This window comes from Equus asinus, chromosome 22, assembly GCF_041296235.1.
Source record: "Equus asinus isolate D_3611 breed Donkey chromosome 22, EquAss-T2T_v2, whole genome shotgun sequence".
NCBI lineage: Eukaryota > Metazoa > Chordata > Mammalia > Perissodactyla > Equidae > Equus > Equus asinus.
The window spans coordinates 10,519,608-10,540,644 of record NC_091811.1 but is presented as its reverse complement, the minus strand read 5'-3'; the positions used below and the strand labels follow the sequence as shown (position 1 = coordinate 10,540,644).

Here is a 21,037-nt window from a genome sequence, read left to right as displayed (position 1 = left end):
CTCGATCAAATGGTAGTTCTTTTAATTTCTTGAAGAACCTCCATGCTGTTTTCCATAATGGCTGCACCAATTTATATTCCCACCAATAGTGCACAAGGGTTCCCTTTTCTCCACATCCTAATATTTGTTCTCTCTTTTCTTTTCGATGCAAGTCATCCTAAAGGACATGAGGTGATAAATCATTGTGGTTTTGATTTGCATTTCCCTGAGCATTAGTGATATTGAGAACCTTTTCCTGTACCTGTTGATCATTGGCATGTCTCTTTTGAAAAATGCCTATTTACGTCCTTTGCCCATTTTTTAACTAGGTTATTTGTTTTTTGCTGTTGAGTAGTATGAGTTCCTCATATTGTGGATATTAAACTCTTATCAGATATAAGATTTGCAAATATTTTCTCCAATTCCATAGGTTCCCTTTTCATTTTGTTGATGGTTTCCTTTGCTGTGCAGAAGCTTTGTAGTTTGATGTAGTCCCACTTTTTAATTTTTGCTTTTGGTGTCCAATCCAAAAAATCATTGCCGAAACCAATTTCAAGGAGCTTACCCCCTGTGTTTGCTTCTAGGAATTTTATGGTTTCAGGTCTTATATTCAAGTCTTTAATCCATTTAGAATTGATTTTTGTGTACAGTGTAAGATAACGGTTACAGTTTCATTCTTTTGCATGTGACTGTCTAGTTTTCCCAACACTATTTATTGAAGAAACTGACCTTTCCCCACTGTGTATTCTTGGTTCCTTTGTGATAAATTGAATGACCATATATTTCTGGCTTATTTCTGGATATTCTATTCCATTGGTCTGTCTGGCTGTTTCTATGCCAATACCATACTGTTTGATTACTGTCACTTTGTAATATAGTTTGAAATCAGGAAGTATGATGCCTCCAGCTTTCTTTCTCAATTATGCCTTGGCTATTTGGGATCTTTTGTGGTTCCATACAAATAATAGGGTTGTCTGTTTTATTTTTGTGAAAAATGCCACTAGAATTTTGATAGGGATTGCATTGAATCTGATATGTCATTTGATTTCTGGGCTTTCAATTCTGTTCCATTGATCTGTAGGTCTGTTTTTTTACCAGTACCATCCTGTTTTGATTACTATAGCTTTGTAGTATATTTTGAAATCAGGGATTGTGATGCCTCCAGCTTAATTCTTTTTTCTCAGGATTGCTTTAGCTGTTTGGGGTCTTTTGTTGCCCCATATGAATTTTAGGATTCTTTGTTCTATTTCTGTGAAGAATGTCATTGGGATTCTGATTGGGATTGTATTGAATCTGCAGATTGCCTTAGGTAGTATGGACATTTTAACTGTATTTATTCTTCCAATCCATGTACACGGAATATCTTTCCATTTCTTTATGTCTTTATCAATTTCTTTCAATAAAGACTTAATAGTTTTCATTGTATAGGTCTTTCACCTTCTTGGTTAAATTTATTCCTAGAAATTTTATTCTTTTTGTTGTGATTGCAAATAGTATTGTATTCTTGAGTTCTCTTTCTCTTAGTTTGTAATTAGAGTATAGAAATGCAAATGATTTTTGCAAGTTCATTTTGTACCCTGCCATTTTTCTGTTATTGTTGATTATTTCTAATAGCTTTCCAATGGATTCTTTAGGGTTTTCTATATATAAAATCATGTCGTTTGCAAACAGTGAGCATTTCACTTCTTCATTGCCTATTTGGATACCCTTTACTTCTTTTTCTTGCCTAATTGCTCTGGCTATACCTCCAGTACTATTTTGAATAAGAATGGTGAGGGTGCGCACCCTTGTCCTGTTTCTGTTCTCAGAGGGATGGCTTTTAGTTTTTCCCCATTGAGTATGATGTTGGCTTGGGTTTGTCATATATGGCCTGTATTATGTTGAGATACTTTCCTTCTATACCCATTTTATTGAGAGTTTTCATCATAAATGGATGTTAGATCTTGTGAAATGCTTTCTCCGCATCTGAGATGATCACGTTTTTTATTCTTCATTTTGTTAATTTGGTGTATCACATTGATGGATTTGTGGATGTTGAACCATCCCTGTGTCCATGGTATAAATCCCACTTGATCATGCTGTATGGTCCTTTTAAGATTTTGCTGTATTCGGTTTGCCAGTATTTTGTTGAGGAGTTTTGTATCTCTGTTCATCAGCAAAATTGGCCTGTAATTTTCTTTATTTGTGTTATCCTTGTCTGGCTTTGGTATCAGCTTGATGTTGGCCTTGTAGAATGACTTACGAAGTATGCAGTCTTTTTCAATTTTTTGAAATAGTTTGAGAAGGATAGGTATTAAATCTTTGAATGTTTGGTAGAATTCTTAAGAGAAGCCATCTGGTCCTGGACTTTTATTTTTTGGGAGGTTTTTGATTACTGTTTCAATCTCTTTACTTGTGATTGGTCTTTTTAATTCTCTATTTCTTCTTGATTCAGCTTTGGCAGATTGTATGAGTCTAAGAATTTATCCATTTCTTCTGGATTTTCCAATTTGTTGGCATATAGTTTTCATAGTATTCTCTTATGATCCTTTGTATTTCTGTGGTATCGGTTAATTTCTCCTCTTTCATTTCTAATTTTATTTGAGCCTCCTCTCTTTTTTCCTTAGTGAGTCTGGCTAAGGGTTTGTCAATTTTATCTTCTCAAGGAACCAGCACTTGGTCGTTGATCCTTTCTACCATTTTTGTGGCTTCAATTTCATTTATTTTTGCTCTAATTTTTATTATTTCCCTCCTTCTGCTAACTTTGGGTTTTGTTTGTTCTTCTTTTTCTATTTCTGTTACGTGCAGTTTAAAAGTGCTTACTTGAGATTTTTCTTGTTTTTTAAGGTGAGCCTGTGTTGCTATGATTTTCCCTCCTAGGACCACTTTTGCTGCATCCCATGAGTTGGTGTGGTATAATGTATTTTCATTTTCATTTGTCTCCCGATATCTTTTGATTTCTCCTGTAATTTCTTCAATGACCCATTGGTTGTGCAGTACTATGTTGTTTAGCCTCCACATATCTGTCACTTTCGTAGCTTTTTTCTTGTAGTTGGTTTCTAGTTTCATAGCATTATGGTCACAAAAGATGCTTGATATGATTTCAGTCTTCTTAAATTTATTAAGGCTTGCCTTCTTTCCCAACATATGGTCTATCTTTGAGAATGTTCCATGTGCACTTGAGAAGAATGTGTATTCTGCTGTTTTTATATATGTTCTATTAAGTCCATCTGGTCTCGTTTTTCATTTAATTCCATTATTTCCTTGTAGACTTTCTGTCTAGATGATCTATCCATTGATCTAAGTGGGGTTTTAGGTCCCCTACTATTATTATGTAGTAGTTCACTTCTCCTTTTAGGTTTGTTAATAGTTACTTTATGTACTTTGGTGCTCCTATGTTGGTTGCATCCAAATATGTATTTCTTATTGTAAATTACAATATCACAATGATCAATCTGTTGTTCAAAGTGGGGTTTTGAAGTCCCCTATTATTTATTGCTGCCTATTTCTCCTTTTAGTTCTGTTTATATTTGCTTTCTATATTTAGGTGCTCCAATGTTGGGTGCATAAATATTTACAGTTCTTGTATCCTTTTGATGAATTGACTCCTTTATCATTTTGTAATGGCCTTTGCTGTCTCTTGTTACAGTCTTTGTCTTCAAGTCTATTTTGTCTGAGAATTATGCTACCCTAGCTTTTGGTTTCCCTTTGCATGTAATATCTTTTTCCATCCCTTCACTTTCAGTCTGTTTGTGTCCGTAATGCTGAGATGAGTCTCTTGTAGGCAACATATATTTGGGTCATGTTTTTTAATCCATTCAGCCAAAAAACATTTACATTTAAAGTAATTATTTACATGGATGGACTTACCATGGCCGTTTTGTTGTTTTCTGGTTGTTTTGTAATTCTTCTATTCCTTTCTTCCTCTCTTGTTCTCTTCCTGTGTGATTTGATGATTTTCTCTATGGTATACTTTGATAACTTTCTCTTTATCTTGTATATCTCCTCTAGCCTTTTACTTTGTCGTTACCATGAGGCTTACTTAAAACATACTTGCCTGCTCACTCCATGTTGAACCCTGAGGGGATAGCTCTGGTGAGTGCTGCATTCCTGTTAAGAATGCTTATTTATTTGCCATAGTCTTGTGGGTCTTGTGGACACAAGCCCATTGGCTTTCAGAGCTAGGTGTTTTGGGAGTCTGTCTGTTTGGTGAGAGTCTTAAGATTTGGAGCACTAGATGTGGAGGTCAAACCCTTTGCTCCTCAGGGAGAAGGTGGAGTTGGGGATTCCCTTCTGACTGTATGGCATTGTGGCAGGGGTGGGGTTTATGATGAGAGTGTGTCTCAGCCTTTCCTACCTGTTTCAACCTGGGTATTTTTGCATTTGTACCGTGTGTACGAGTCGCTAGTCTAGTTTCTGGATCTCTTTCAGAGGGAATGCTCCAAGTGTAGCTGTACATTTGGTGTGTCTGTGGGAAGAGGGGAGCTCAAGATCCTCCTATATCATCATCTTGGTCAACCCTTGGGGGAGAAAAAAAACAACTTTACAGTTTTATTTTAAGTTAGCCTAAGCAAAACTGTTAGAAGCAACTATTAGGAATATATATATATATATATGTATATATATATATATATATATATATATATACATATGTATATATATATATATTTTTTTTTTTTTTTCCACTGACATAGCCAAGTAAAAAGTCACTTAGATTGTCAACTAGTTTAATTTTAATCTACATCTCTTTAGTGGACATTTGTACTCACTGGCAGCCAAGCATCTGAGCCCCTTATCTATGTGTGGGGGTATTTCCTACCTTATGAGTTTTGGTGATAGGCACAGACCACCTCCCTATGTGGAATCTTGGGGAAAAAACCCAGACATTTGTTTCACTATGCTTTGCAGCTAGCAAATAGGCATGTGACCTAAGCTGAGACTTAGATGCACTTGTCCTGTACTTTGAATTAGAAGCTAGTAACACAAAGAAGTAGGGACTACAGAGCTTCTATTGTAGTTGGAAGCAGTTGCAAGAGCTGCAGCAGGATTGAATTTTAATGCCAGTGATGCCAGGGGGTGGTGTTCACTTTCCAGGAGTGGAACTGGTGCAGTCAGTGGTGTTTAGTGTTCACCAGTGCTGGCAGTGGTGTCCTTAGGAGACTAATTATGGCTTGATTTTGACTATGATGCCACAGCTCGCTAGACTTCCTTGTTCTTGCCAGGTGCCAAACGTGCTTCCTCAGCCTTGTTGACATGTTTGTTGGTTACCTGATTTTCTTTTAATAAATTTATTTTCTGTTTAAATTAACCAAAGGAGCTTTCAATTTCTTGTAACTTAAGAATCCTAACTGATGCAGTTTTCTTTTCTAGTGCAGGTAATTGAGAGTGACTATATTTGGTAAAACATTTAGACATATAGTACTATTTAGTAGCATTGGTTGCCTTAATAATAATTTAAAATGTTCTTTTTATGAAATTGCCTTTGACTTATACGTTAGGATCTTTTTTCAGTTTCACTGTGGTCTAGTATTAGTAGGCTAATCTAGCAACTGGTCTTGAAATCCTAATTAATTTTTTCTTAGGCACATAGGAATAGGGATTATGGAGTACATAGAATTTGGTGAGAGCCATAAGAGTGTCCTGGATAATGGAAGATCAGCCTGGAGTAAAATCACTTGATTTATACATATATGAAGACTGTGTTTAGGCTTTGGCTAGTCCCTAATTCTATTGATCTTTATAATGTGGGAACTTCTTATAGAATTGATTTTTCTTCCTACTGTCTCTGTAATCTGGATTGTTTAATACTGCTGGCTCTGTCATACTTCTTATATTTTGGAACTTTGAAAAGTCACTTTGCTTTCTCTGTTTTTGAGGAAGATTAGCTCTGAGCTAACTGCTGCCAATCCTCTTCTTTTTGCTGAGGAAGACTGGCCCTGAGCTAACATCTGTGCACATCTTCCTCTACTTTATACGTGGGACGCCTACCACGGCATGGCTTGCCAGGCGGTTCCATGTCCACCCCTGGGATCCGAACCGGCGAAACCCAGGCCGCCAAAGCGGAATATGCACACTTAGCTGCTGCACCACCGGTCCAGCCCCCACTTTGCTTTCTTTGCCTTAAGTTTTAAAATGATGGAGAATAAACTAATCTCTAATGTCCTCTCTAGCCTTAGCATTTGATGGGTCAATGAAATGTGATTTATTTCCTTTTTCTTTTCTAAAGTTTAAATGCCAGCAGTGCACTTATGCTGCATGGATCTGGACAGATCGAATTCTTTGCTCAGTGAACTCAAAATGGCCAATTAAGACATAGCTATTGGGAAGTATGTTAAAGTACAAGTTCAGTAAGTACCAAAGTCTGGGGGTATTCAGTAACTGTCATTCATGTAGTTTATGAAAATCATTTGGAAAATGAACAGCTTTGTATATTCACAGTTGAAATTCTTGGAAGACAGTATAATATCTGGTTGAAAACTTCAAAACCAGAATGCTTAGGTTTCAGTCTGGCTCTACCATTTATTAGCAGTGTGACCTTGGGCAAGTTACTTAACCTCTCTGCATCTTAGTTTCTTCATCAGTAAAATGGGGATAAAAATAGAACCTACCTTACAGAGTTCCTGTGAAGATTAAATGAGTTTGTACATGTAAAGTATCTGAAGTGTCTAGAAAGGTGCAAGACATATGGTACTCATCATTAGCAATTATTATTTTCATGTTATTATATAATCTCATGTAGCTAAAATACATTTTGTCATTTTACTTATAATTCTTGTACAAATCTTGAATTTGAGATCATAGTTTCATGTATATCCAAAAGATTTATTGTGCATATCTGCTTATCTTGTCATGAATGTTTTATGGCATTCTACTATTATTAATAGAGCAAATAATTTATAACCATTAAATATTGCACTATCATGGGATTCGTTGCAGTGTTTGGCACAGAGATCATAGGTGTGAAGCACATCCATAAAAGCTAGCTGTGTTTTAAAGAAGTTATGAGATTTCAAGTTTGCATAGCTGATATAGTAATGTAATTGAATTGCTCTAATAATAAACTTAACATTTCTCTCAATCCTATATAGATTTTGGTCCTTTCTCTACTTCCTGTTGATAGAAGTAGAATATTGAAATACAAGGAAAATTAAAATGGCAGCATTGACCAAGAATATTGCTATCATATGAGAATGTTTCAGTGGTACCTCCTTGGCAATGCATTGATTTCTCTTTGCTTATCTTGATTTTATAATTCAGATGTATTTTATGCTTCATTATTAATGATAGGTGTAGTCTTTCTTATTAGTTCTTGGATTTTCTATCTAAGAAAATTTTGTGAAACAGTATATACTATAACATTTGAGAACATTTTCATAGTTTCTTTTCATAAAATAGCATAATTATCACTATACTTTTAGATTTTAATTCCAAATCTTTAATTCAACTAAAATGACATCATTTTATTTTATTTATGTATTTATTTTGGTGAGGAAGATTGGCCCTGAGCTAATATCTGGTTCCCATCTTCCTCTTTTTGCTTGAGGAACATTGTCCCTGAGCTAACATCTGTGCCCATCTTCCTCTATTTTGTATGTGGGATACTGCCACAGCATGGCATGATGAGCAGTGTGTAGGGCCATGCCTGGGATCTGAACCCAGGAACCCTGGGCCACCAAGGTGGAGCATGTGAACTTAACCAGTTTGCCACCAAGCTGGCTCAACAATCATTTTAGAGACCATTTCTTTAATCATTGTGTTTTTTATCCTGTTTCCTTTTTCAGGACCAGGGTTCTGATCAAGCAGGAAAGGAGAAAGCAAAAGGTAAAGAGAATATGTTTATTTGTGTTAGCTTTATGAAAAAAGTGATCTTCTGAAGCATTTTTCCAAGGGTAATAACTAAGTGAAATTGGAAGACTCTCTTCCTTTAGTCTTCTCAACCTTGTAGATAGGTTGATAACCAACCATTTTGCTTAGGCAGAGACTTAAGGACCTTGTTGATTCTTGTTGTCATTCTAGTTCCAAGATGTATCCCAAGTCTGATAACTTCTCACTACCTATACTATTAGCACCCTGATTCAAATCATCATCATTTATTGCCTAGAGTAGTATAATGGCCTTATAATCTACCACCTTTTTTTGTTTTTTAATTACATTGATCATTACACAGTAAAGTTGAGCATGTATGTACATTACAGCTCAGCAGTATATATCTGAGTGAAACTCTTCCACTTGTGAACTTTGAGACATGTACAAGCTTGTTTGGATATTGTTGTTGTTAAGTAGAAAACAAAAAAAAGAGAGAGAAAGAGAGAAAGAAGGACAGGGGAGGAGGAAGGAAAGGGGACCACCCAAATGTCCATTAGCAGAAAATGGTTAAGCAAATAGTGGCATACCCAAGTAATGATGGAGCAGTGAAAATGTTTCAACTACGTGTAATTAGTGTGGATGAATCTCAAAAACATAAAGTTAGATAAAGAAAGCAACTCACAAAATACAAGCAGTAAGATTCCATGTACGAAAAGTTCCAAAACAGAAAAAATATGTTCGAAGGTAGTAAAATTTAAAGAAAAGCAAGGGAGTGATTATTATGAAAGCAGGATAGTTGTTAACTCAGTGAATTGATGCTTCATTGTAAATTTAACTTGTATTTCCTTGATTACTAATGAGACTGACTATCTTGTCATTCAGGTTTCCTCTTTTGTCAGGTACTTTTCCAAGTAGTTTTTTCATTTTTTATTTGAGTTGTTTGTCTTTTTCTTATTGTGTCTATGTATTTAGGAATTATTTGTCAGGTATATTTGTCCTTTGGCTTTTAATTTTAGTTTTTCAATCCTGTCTTTGAAGAAAAGTTCTTAATTTTAATGTAATTGAATTTATCACTGTTTTTCTGCTTTATCTTTTACTCCTTTGTAGTCTGTGACACAGTGGTTAGTATGATCTTTTAAAGGCACAAATCAGAATTTATCATTCCCCAGCTTAAAAGCCTCAATTGCTTTTCATTGCTCTTAGAATGAAATCTGATTTTACCAAAGTCTAAAAGAACCAGAAGGATCTGCACCCTGCCTGCCTCTCTGACCTTGTTTCTTACTACTTGCCCTATTCATTTTATTTCAGCCACACTGACCTTCTTTCTGCCACTGTTCTTTGTCTGGAATAGTCTCCCTCGAGATATTTGCATGTCTGGCTTGTCAACATTTGAGTCTCAGCTAAAGTATGTCCTCTTAGATTGGCCTTCTCTGATCACTACATCTAAATAGCTCCCTGCCCTCCAAATGCTGTCTCTCCTTTACCCTCTTTAATTTGTCACTCTTTCATAATCCTATATTTTCTTAGAAATTTGTTTATTCTGTCCCCCCATTAAAATATCTTCATGAGAAGAAGGATTTTACCACGTTTGTTCATTTTCTATCTCCTGTGCCTTGAACTGTCTCTAGCAATAACATAGACACTCAATAATAAATAAACTATGAATGAAGGCTGTCCCAAGACTATTTTTAAAAAGTAATCTAACTCTATCTGGATCATTCTTTTGAATATTTATCAGAAAGGGAAAGACACATGGCTCTTCCCAAGGTGTTGATCTCTAATCGTGTCACTTTTCTCTTTGAAAATTTCATACCTTCCTTTACCTCCCCAAACCTCTCTTTCCCAACACTATTCTTTATCACTTCATGCTCGTTACATGACCTTGTATCATAGTTCAGAGGAAATAGGAGCTATCAGATGAGAATTATCTCAAATTTCTACCACCAGTTCTATAAACCACCTTCCTTCTTCATCCATCTTCTCTTTCCCTCCTCTAACTACAGAAGTAATTCCCTCTGATCAAAGGAAGGTCTCTCTGTCTGTGATCTGGATTCCATTTACTTCCGCTTTCCATTGATATTTACACATACTGAATTTTCTCCTATTAGACAAGTAAAGGTGTCTCTGGGTCCTTTCTCTTTCATGCTATGCCCTTTCACTCTCATCTCCCATTTTTTCCTTAGTCCACTTCACTGTACAGCTCTTACTAGTGTCAAAATTGAACTTTATAAATCATACAGACAGAAAATCAATAAGGAAATATTGGTCTTAAATGACACATTAGACCAGATGGACTTACTAGATATATGCAGAGCATTCTATCCCAAAACAGCAGAATACACATCTTTTCAAGTCGGTCGGAACATTTTACAGGATAGAGCATATGTTAGGCCACAAAACAAGTCTCAGTAAATTGAAGAAGATTGAAATCATATTAAACATCTTTTCTGACCACCATGGTATGAGACTAGAAATCGACTACAAGAAGAAAACTGGAAATAACAAAACATGGAGTCTAAACAACATGCTGCTCAACAACCAGTGTGTCATTGAAGAAATCAAAGAGCAAGTAAATGATACATGTCTACCTAAGGAAGTAAGAAAAATCTCAGATAAACAGTCTAATCTTACAACTAAAGGAACTAGAAAAGGAAGAACGAACAAAACCCAAAGTTAGTAGAAGGAAGGAAATCGTAAAGATCAGAGCAGAAATAAATAGAAACTGAAAAAATACCATAGAAAAGATCAATGAAACTAAGAGCTGGTTCTTTGAAAAGGTAATTGATAAACCTTTAGCCAGACTCGTCTAGAAAAAAAGAGAGGCCCCAAATAAGTAAAATCAGAAATGAAAGAGAAGTTATGTCTGACACCTCAGAAATGCAAATATCATGATATTACTATGAACAATTAGTTGCCAGCAAATTATACAACCTAAAAGAAATAGATAAATTCCTAGAAACATACAGTCTTCTAAGACTGAATCAGGAAGAAATAGAACATCTGAACAGACTGATTACTAATAATAAATTGACTCAGTAGTCAAAAAACTCCCAAGAAACAGAAGTCTAGGACCAGATGGTTCCACAGGTGAATTCTGCCAAACATTTAAAGAATTAATACCTGTCCTTCTCAAACTATTTCAAAAACTTGAAGAGGGAGGAATGCTTCCAAACTCATTCTATGAGGCCGACATTACCCTGATACCAAAACCAGACAAAGACACTACAAAAAGAGAAAATTATAGGCCAATATCCCTGATGAATGTAGATGCAAAAATCCTCAGCAAAATATTAGCAGACTAAAATCAACAATACATTAAAAGGATCATACACCATGATTAAGTGGGATTTTTCCTAGGCATGCAAGGATGGTCAGTATGCACACATTAGTCATTGTGATATGCCACATAAACAAAGCAAAGAATAAAAATTGTATGATTATCTCAATAGATGCAGAAATAGCTTTTGACAAAATTCAACATCCATTTATGATAAAAATTCTCAACAACGTGGGTATAGAGAGAACCTACCTCAACATAGTAAAGGCTGTATGTGACAAACCCACAGCTAATATCATATTCGATGGTGTAAAGCTGAAAGCATTTCTTCTAAGATCAGGAACAAGACAAGGATGCCCACTCTCACTACTTTTATTATATCGGAAGTCCTAACACAGCAATTAGTAGGAAAAATAAAAGCCAGCCTGATTGGAAAGGAATAAGTAAAACTGTCACTGTTTACTGATGACATGATACTTTATACTAAATATATATATATATACTTTTTATTTTATATATATTGTTTATATATATATATATATACACACACACACTAAAACCTCCACCAAAAATTATTAGGATAAATGAATTCAGTGAAGTTTCAGGATACAAAATTAATATACAGAAATCTGTTGGGTTTCTATACACTAATAACGATCTATCAGAAAGAGAAATTAAGAAAACCCTCCCATGACAATTGCATCAAAAACAATAAAATACATAGGAATAAATTTAACCAAGGAGGTGAAAGACCTATACTCTGAAAGCTATAAGACATGGATGAAAGAAACCGAAGACAAATAAATGGAAAGATGTATTGTGCTCACGAATTAATACTGTTAAAGTGTCCATACTACCCAAAGCAATCTACAGATTCAATGCAACCCCTATGAAAATACCATTGGTATGTTTCACAAAACTAGAACAAATAATCCTAAAATTTGTATAGAACCACAAAAGACCCAAAATAGCCAAGCAATCTTGAGAGAGAAGAAAGCTGGAGGTATCACATTTCCAGATGTCAAACTGTACTACAAAGCTATAATAATCAAAACATTATGATACTGGCACAAAAACAAGTGCAGAGATAATGTAACAGAATAGAAAGCCCAGAAATAAACCCACAAATATATCGTCAATTAATCTACAACAAAGGAGGCAAGAATATTCAGTGGGGAAAAGACAGCTGTTTCAATAAATGGTATTCGGAAGACTGGACAGCTCTAGGCAAAAGAATGAAACTGGACTACTTTCTTTCGGTATGTGTAAAAATAAACTCAAAATGGATTAAAGACTTAAACGTAAGTCCTGAAACCATAAAACTCCTAGAAGAAAACTTAGGCAGTAAAGTCTTTGACATCAGTCTTAATAATTTTTTGGATCTGTCTCCTCAGGCAAGGGCAACAAAAGCAAAAATAAACAAATGAGACTACGTCACACTAAAAAGCTTTTACACAGCAAAGGAAACCATCAGCAAAATGAAAAGGCAATCTACCAAATGGGAGAATATACTTGCAAATGATATATCTGATAAAGGGTTAATGTCCAAAATGTATAAAGAGCTCATACAACTCAATATCAAAAAAATAATTCAATAAAAAAATGAGAGGAACTGAATAGACATTTTTCCAAAGACATTTACAGATGCCCAACAGACATGTAAAAAGATGCTCAACATCACTAATCCTAAGGGAAATGCAAATCAAAACCATCAAAAGACAATAAATGTCAAGTGTTAGTGAGGATGTGGAGAAAAGGGAGCCCTCGCGCACTTTTGGTGGGAATGTATACTGTTGCAGCTACTATGGAGAACAGTATGGAGGCTTCTAAAAACATTAAAAACTAACATATGACCCAGCAGTTTCACTTCTGGGTATTACCTGAAGAAAACAAAAACACTAACTTGAAAAGAAATATGCACCATTATGTTCATTGCAGCATTATTTGCAATAGCCGAGATGTGGAAGCAGCCTAAGTGTCCATCGGTGGATATATTGGTAAAGAAGATGTGGCATATATTTATTCAGTGGAATATTAGCTGTAAAAAAGAATGAAATCTTGTCATTTGTAGCAACATGGATGGATATAGAGGGTGTTATTCCAAGTGAAATATGTCAGACAGAGAAAGATAAATATCATCTGATTTCACTTATATGTGGAATCTAAAAAACAAAACAAATGAACAAACAAAAGAGAAACAGACTCATAGACACAGAGAACAGGCTGGTCATTGCCAGTGGTGAAGCTGGTGGTAGGTTGGGCAAAATAGGTGAAGGGGATTAAGAAGTACAAACTTTCAGTTATAAAGTAAATAAACCATGGGGGTGTAATATACAATGTAGGGAATATAGTCAATAATATTATAATGACTTTGGTGACAGATTGTTGGTAGAATCATTGTAGTGATTATTTCGTAATGTGTGTAAATGTGAAATCACTATGTGTACACCTGAAACTAACATAATGTTCTATGTTAACTAAAATTCAATAAAAAAATTTGAACTTTATGTTATTCAATTCCAAAGATATTTTTCATATAGTTTAATGTGTCATCATCTGCTTTTCCATAACCTTCATCTTTTTTGTTTTGGTGATACAAACTTTATTTAACACTTCATGAAGTGAACAGTCTTCTTTCAGAGAGCTGCTGCCCGTTCCCTTCATCTTGAAACAAGCTCTTCCCTTGCTTCCTTTGACACGTTCTTAAGATTTTATTTGTCTCCCTGGCTGCTCCTTTTAAATGTCTATTTTCAATTTAAAATTTGATTGTCTTCTGGAAGTTTTCTATTTATCTTCTAATTATTTTTTACTTGTCTCTACCAAATGAGACTTGTTAAAAAAAGTTGAGCCTAACAACAAAAAATCAAACAACCCAGTCAAAAGATGGGCCGAGGACATGAACAGACATTTCTCCAAAGAAGATATACAGATGGCCAATAGACATGAAAAGATGCTCATCATCACTCATCATCAGGGAAATGCAAATCAAAACTACACTAAGATATCACCTTACACCTGTTAGAATGGCAAAAATAACCAAAACAAAAAGTGACAAATGTTGGAGAGGTTGTGGAGAAAAAGGAACCCTCATACACTGTTGGAGGGAATGCAAACTGGTGCAGCCATTATGGAAAACAGTATGGAGATTCTTCAAAAAATTAAAAATAGAAATACCTTATGAACCAGCCATCCCACTACTGGGTATCTATCCAAAGAGCTTGAAGTCAGCAATTCCAAAAGTCCCATGCACCCCTATGTTCATCACAGCATTATTTGCAATAGCCAAGATGTGGAAGCAACCTAAGTGCCCATCAACTGATGGTTGGATAAAGAAGATATGGTATATATATGTATACACACACACACACACACGCGCGCGCGCAATGGAATACTACTCAGCCATAAAGACGGATAAAATCGTCCCATTCACAACAACATGGATGGACCTTGAGGGTATTATGTGAAGTGAAATAAGCCAGATAGAGAAAGACGAACTCTGTATGACTCCACTGATAGGTGGAAGTTAAACATATAGACAAAGAGAACTGATTGGTGGTTACCAGGGGAAAGGGGGGGTGAGGGGAGTGCACAAAGGGTGAAGTGGTGCACCTACAACATGACTAACAATAATGTGCAACTGAAATTTCACAAGGTTGTAAACTATCATAATCTTAATAAAAAGTTAAAATACCACACAAAAAATATTTAGAAATAAACTTGATATCCTATAATATGAAATATGTCACCAAAAGCCATTGGAAGTCATAACTATACATATAACATATTTTAAATATTTTAACAATCTGTCTTGTATACTCATGCTTTAGTACATTTTTTTACTAAATAAAGATTTGCTTGTCTTAGATATCCCCATAGGAATTGTATGTGGAGGTCTAACTGTGCTAACAACTTTGTTAATGTGCTAAAAAGATTGGAAATGTGTTTTGAATTTATTGTTTATTTGATATTAAATAATAAAATAGTGAAATTGTCTGCAAAAGTTACCCCCCCAAAAATAGTTGAGCCTAATCTTGTCAGGTAAATTAGTTACATACATTTGTTCTCTCTAGGAAAAGAAAGATTAGAGGTTATCATGATGGATAGATTATGAGGGTTCAACCTCTTCAGCCGTGTCCCCTGGAGTAAAGGCTTGCTCCCTTCGTACACAGTGTTTGTACTGTTCTTCTTAATTCCTGGAACATTATCTTCCCACACTCTGGCTAACTCTGACTCATCCATCTATCTTAGAAGTCATTTTCTAAGAAAGCTTCCCTCTCCTCCTGCCCTCCCTCTGCCAACTCTCCCCACATCTACCAGTAGTTTACATACTCCTGATGCTCAGTTGTAATTGTTTGTGTCATTCTCTTTCTCATTATGGTCTTATCCTTCACAGAGTACCGTGCCTTAGGAAATAATATCTTAATTCCAAGACACTGTCAATTATAAGATCCAGAGTCATGTTTTTCAAAGGGGAAAAATATTTACATCCTGAAGGTTCTGTCATTTCATTGCTGACCATAGTGTGATCTTTTAAAAGAAGCCCCAATGTGGAGTTGCACATCACTCAAACGAAACACTTTTTTATCTGTGGTTAAGTTTGCATAAAAATGCAGCATTTACTTTTTTGCTTGATAGCTGGCAAGTCTCTTACAGTTCTTATGTTTTTTAGAATCTTAAAAGTCTATTATAATTAATATTCTGAAATATTAATGTGATAAAACCTTAGCTTCTTGGAAAAATGATACTTCCTCTTGCATTAAATTTTTTACCATCTTGGACTTTTTCCACTTTTTATATCTCACATTTATAATCACATTTATGCCATTGTGTTATGAGTTATATAGTGAAGAAGATGTTTTCACAATTTGTTATAGTGTCTAATACATAATAGTTGCTCAATAAACAAATTTTGAACAAATGCCTTTGAACTTCTTAAATTAAGGATGTAATCTGAGAGAAAAAGAATGAAAATAAGAATAATTCTGCTCAATCAGAAATAAATACTGAATGAAAAATGATAATTATTTACAAGTCTGGTTTAAAAGAAAATCTAGGAGTCATGGGGAGATAACAGAATTAAGTTAGCTTTGGCTGCAGATAAGTTCTCACATAGCTTCTTTTTGTTTTTCTCTTCTCATTTCAGTTGACTTTTATTGGCACACAGCTATGCGTATCTTTAGGCTTTTTATATCTGTGGTATAGCATACTTTGCAGAAAAACAAGTTTTTAGCCTATCAGATTTGTTTTATCAGGTTTTTAAAAACGTTCCACATTCAGATAATTTTTTTTAATCTTTTGATACCTGGGAATGGCTTTATACAGTTCTGTTTTAAAGGCATTACGCTTAACAAAAGAAAGATTATAAGAAGCTGTAATTTAGAGTCTTTGGGCAAACTACAAGTTATCATGATTCATTTTAATTTATATGTAAACATGTAAAGGAGGTGTCACAGAAATATAAAAAATATCAAGTCAATTATTTAATAGCATTATCACTTTTTATTATTGATGATTCTGCCTGAAACTATATGGTTGCTAGAATAACTTTTTATTTTTAATTTTTTTAGGAATATTTTGAAAAGAAAAGGTTAAAATCAAAAATGAAATTATGGGGAGTTTTATCCCCCGTCAAAAATTCTGATGTCAGTTTAGACCTCCTTAACCTGTATATGGTAAATCAGATATCTTGCCAGAAGAAAAAACCTGGTAAGTAAGCCTCTCCAGTAACATTTTGTTTTGAGTCTGATGTGATCATAATGTTTAGTTTTCCAATAATTTTGTAATTTTAGAACTCAAAGGATGTGGAAAGTAATTTTAAAACTTGATTGCCCTCTTAAATTAGAAGCTTTGTTAGTCTCTGCTTAAAATGTTTTATTGTTTAATCCATTTATTTTTTTTTTAGGTGGTGTGTTATATAAAATTAATTTTATAAGGTATGGTTAAACTTACAGCGCTGTTGTTTCAATTATTATGTTATTTTGTCTGGGCAGATAGTTACCAAAGTTTGGCTAAAGAGCAGGGAATAAATATCTTTACTGTCTTATCCTATTTGGAGAATTTGTTTGAAAGGAAGAGCTGAACAAGTTTTTGCCTCAATGATTAGTTTGCTATCTCATAACTTGAATTTCTTAGACATTCTTGGGATGTTAACTATAGCAGTCTAATACTTCAAAATAAAGTTCATTTTGGCCTGCACTTTGATTCTTCAAGCAAATAAAAAGTTTAATCAGAGTATTTTTTTCTCTCTCAAGGAAACTTGTGTCTGATATTTAATTTTTAAAACAAGTGCTAAAATGAGAGCTTAAGAACTGAGTTCATAAAAAAGGGATTGAAATTGATCACAGTATTGTTAGTGTCTCCTCTTTTCCTTTCTGTGCTATTTTTGTTTCTCCACAGATGACAGTTGTCACAAGTAAATGTAGTCACACTTTAGTAGAAGTAAATACATTATTAATAAACTTTAGGAATAAAAGTTTCTGTTGTAAATATATTTGCTATATTTAGTTCTTTTTCTTCATTTGTGTAAGAGTGTTATCAGCTATTGTCACCATGTCTTACATTAGATCCTCGGATCTTATTCATCATTTTGCTGAAAGTTAGTACCCTTTTCCCAACCTTTCCCTATCCCCCAGTCGCCAGATCCTGGCAACCACTTTTCTATTCTCTGTTTCTATGAGTTTGACTTTTTTTTTTTTAGATTCCACATGTAAGTGATACCATGCAGTATTTGTCTTTGTCAGTCTGGCTTATTTCACTTAGCATAATGCCTTCTAGCTCCATCCATGTTGTCACACATGGCAGGATTTCATTCTTTCTCATGGCTCAGGAATATTCCATTGTATATACACACACACACACATATACACACCACACCATCTTTATCCATTCATCCATTGATGGACGCTGAGGTTGTTTCCATATTTTGGCTCTGTGAATTATGCTGCTGTGAACATGGGAGTGCAGATATCTCTTTGAGATCTTGTTTTCATTTTATTTGGATATATACCCAGAAGTGGGATTGCTGAATCATATGATAGTTCTATTTTTAATTTTTTGAGGAACCTCTATATTGTTCTCCATAGGGCTTGCCCCAGTTTACATTCCCACCAACCATGCACAAGGGTTCCCTTTTGTCCACATCCTTGCAAACACTTCTTACCTCTTGTCTTTTTTTTTTTTTACTTTTTGTGAGGAAGATTGGCCCTCAGCTAATATCTGTTGCCAATCTTCTTCTTTTTCTTTCTTTCTCTCCCCAAAGCCCCAGTACATAGTTGTATATCCTAGTTCCAAGTCATTCTAGTTTTTCTATGTTGGATGCTGCCACAGCATGGCTAGATGAGCAGTATATAGCTCTGTGCACAGGGTCTGGACTGGCGGACCCTGGGCCACTGAACTGGAGCACACAAACAACTATTCAACCACGTGGTCAGCCTCCTCTCTTGTCTTTTCGATGATAGTCATTCTAACAGGTGTGAGGTGATATCTCATTGTGGTTTTGAATGCATTCCCTTGAGGATTAGTGATGTTGAACACCTTTTCATGTACCTGTTGCTCAGTTGTATGTCGTCTTTGGAAAAATGTCTGTTCAGAGGGTCCTCTGCTCATTTTTTAATCGATTGTTGTTTTTTGATATTGAGTTGTATGAGCTCTTTATGTATTTTGAATATTAATCCCTTATCAGACAATATGATTTGCAAGTATTTTCTCCCATTCTTTAGATTGCATTTTCATTTTGTTGGTGGTTTCCTTTGCTATACAGAAGCTTTTTGGTTTGATGTAGGACCAGTTGTTTATTTTTGCTTTTATTCCTTTTACTTTTGGTGTCAAATCCAGAAAATCATCATGAAGACTGATGTCACGGAGCTTATTCCTTATGTTTTCTTCTAGGAGTTTTATGGTTTCAGGTCTTGTATTTAAGTGTTTAATCCATTTTGAGTTGACTTTTGCGTATGGTGTAAGATAGGGTTCCAGTTTAATTCTTTTACATGTGGCTGTCCAGTGATGTATTTAACTTTATATATTTCCTTTCTCCCTCACGCTGTTTTCATTCATACGTTGAACGTATGTTTTTTGAGTACTTACCCTAAGTATTGTATTGGATTCTGGAAGTAGAACAGAAAATAACAGGGGCAGGACATGCTGCTCTACGGGAGGAAGAGAATTCCTCTATCTCTTATAGGTTCTTCTGGCTGGGCTATGAATTAAATTGACATGAGACAGAATAAAAGGAGAAAATCAAACAAAGCTTTGTAACATGTATACATGGGAAAAATCCAGGAAAAATGGTTAACTCCCAGACTGGCTAAGGTTGTCATCTTAAATACCGTCTTTGGCTAAAGACAAAGGAGCATGTTGGGGGTGGGAGGGAGTCAGTTATGGGAGATTACCAGAAAAGGACAGTAAACAAGAGAAAGGTTATTATGCGGATTTAAGTCCTTGCCTTCTTCCTTGATAGGAGTTTCTGGACATAAGGACATCCCCCCTCTTCCTGGTACAGAGAGGGAGTTACCTTTACAAATGGAGATTTCCCTTACAAATGTAAATGTGTTTTACAGAGGGTAGCTTCTACTTTTCAGAGCTTCTCGCCTGTCTGCAGTTTCTTAAAAGTAATCAGCCCCAAATAATCCTCATGCCAAAGAGACACATTTTGGGGTGGCCAATTCTGATCCCCCACACTACCAAAAAATAAGGCACCTTGGCATATTGAATATTTTGAGCTGAGGAATTTGAGGAAGCAGCATGTGCAGGAAGGATTTTCATGTGAGTGGTGCCCTCGCTATACCCCGAGAAAAGGAACGTTGTTATCTCCAACACAGAGGGAACACCGAGAGGAATCTAATGAACAGACCTTGCTGTTTCCCTCAGTTTACTACACTTAGCTGATACCCCTTTTTGTCCTGTCACATTTCCCCAGGACTTTCCGCTCTTCATCAAACCTAGCTTAAAAATGCTCAGGTTTAACCACTTTGGGTCTTCATTTCCTTACAAAGTTTTCCACGTAAAACTTATATTAATTAAATTTGTATGCTTTTTCTCTTGTTAATCTGTCTTTTGTTACAGGCCCCCAGCTGATAATTTAGAAGGGTAGAGAGAAAAGATTTTTCCTCCTCTACCAAAGCAAGATTTTATTAGTTAGGACTCATGACTGCAAATTACAGAAACTTAAAAAATATATATTTACTTACTTAATGTTGTGGACTGAATGTTTGTGTGCCCCCAAAATTCATATGTTGATGTGATATTAGGAGGTTGGGCCTTTAGGAGGTGATTGGGTCATGAGAGTGGACCCTGATGAATGGAATTAGTGCCCTTGTAAAAGAGACCCCAGAGAGTTCTCTCACCACTACCACTGTGTGAGGACACAGGGAGAAGACAGCTGTCTGTGAACCAGGAAGCGAGCCCTCACCAGACAGCGAATCTGCCAGCACTTTGATCTTGGACTGCCCAGCCTCCAAACTGAGGAATAAATTTCTATTTTGTATAGTTCACCCAGTCTATGGTAGTCCGTTATAGCAGCCTGAACGGACTAAGACACTTAACTAAAAGGAAGGGTAGTGGTGCATCTGGGCCTCAGAGACTGCTTGAGTCAGGAAATTGAATACTACCAAGATTCTTTTTCACTTCAGATACTAGTTTTATTCTCTCAGACTGTCTTCATCAATGAAGCTTAAAATGTGACATTAAAAAACTAACATTGACAACTAGAAGCTATGTGCCAGGGGGCTTTGGGGAGAAAAAGGAAAAATAAAATCCAAAAAAAACCCACTATGAACTAACATTGCTCATCTCTCCAGTTTCACCACCAGGGAAATACTGGGAGCTGCTTCTCTGATTCTGAATTTTTTAATTCTGCTGGAAGGATGTTGCCTTGCTCTGCTGGTGTCAGGTCTCAGCGCTGGAACAATTACTTATAACCAGAGGGGTGTAATACCATTATTGAGTGGCAGGTGGTTGCCACTAAACCAATTATTTTTTCCAGGGAAGCAGGGTTATACA

The 21,037-nt window shown here is 35.4% G+C and overlaps 1 protein-coding gene across 1 annotated transcript in view; it reads left to right on the top strand.

The window, feature by feature from the left end:
* The window catches only part of LOC139041576 (regulator of DNA class I crossover intermediates 1-like), a 30,368-nt gene extending 9,401 nt beyond the window's left edge, over positions 1 to 20,967 (top strand). The window contains exons 2-4 of the mRNA XM_070494537.1: positions 7,740 to 7,779; positions 16,609 to 16,747; positions 20,848 to 20,967. Of these exons, the coding sequence (XP_070350638.1) occupies positions 7,740 to 7,779; positions 16,609 to 16,747; positions 20,848 to 20,873 (205 nt within the window). The 3' untranslated portion in view covers positions 20,874 to 20,967. The remainder of the gene's footprint in view (positions 1 to 7,739; positions 7,780 to 16,608; positions 16,748 to 20,847) is intronic.
* Positions 20,968 to 21,037: the final 70 nt, after the last annotated feature.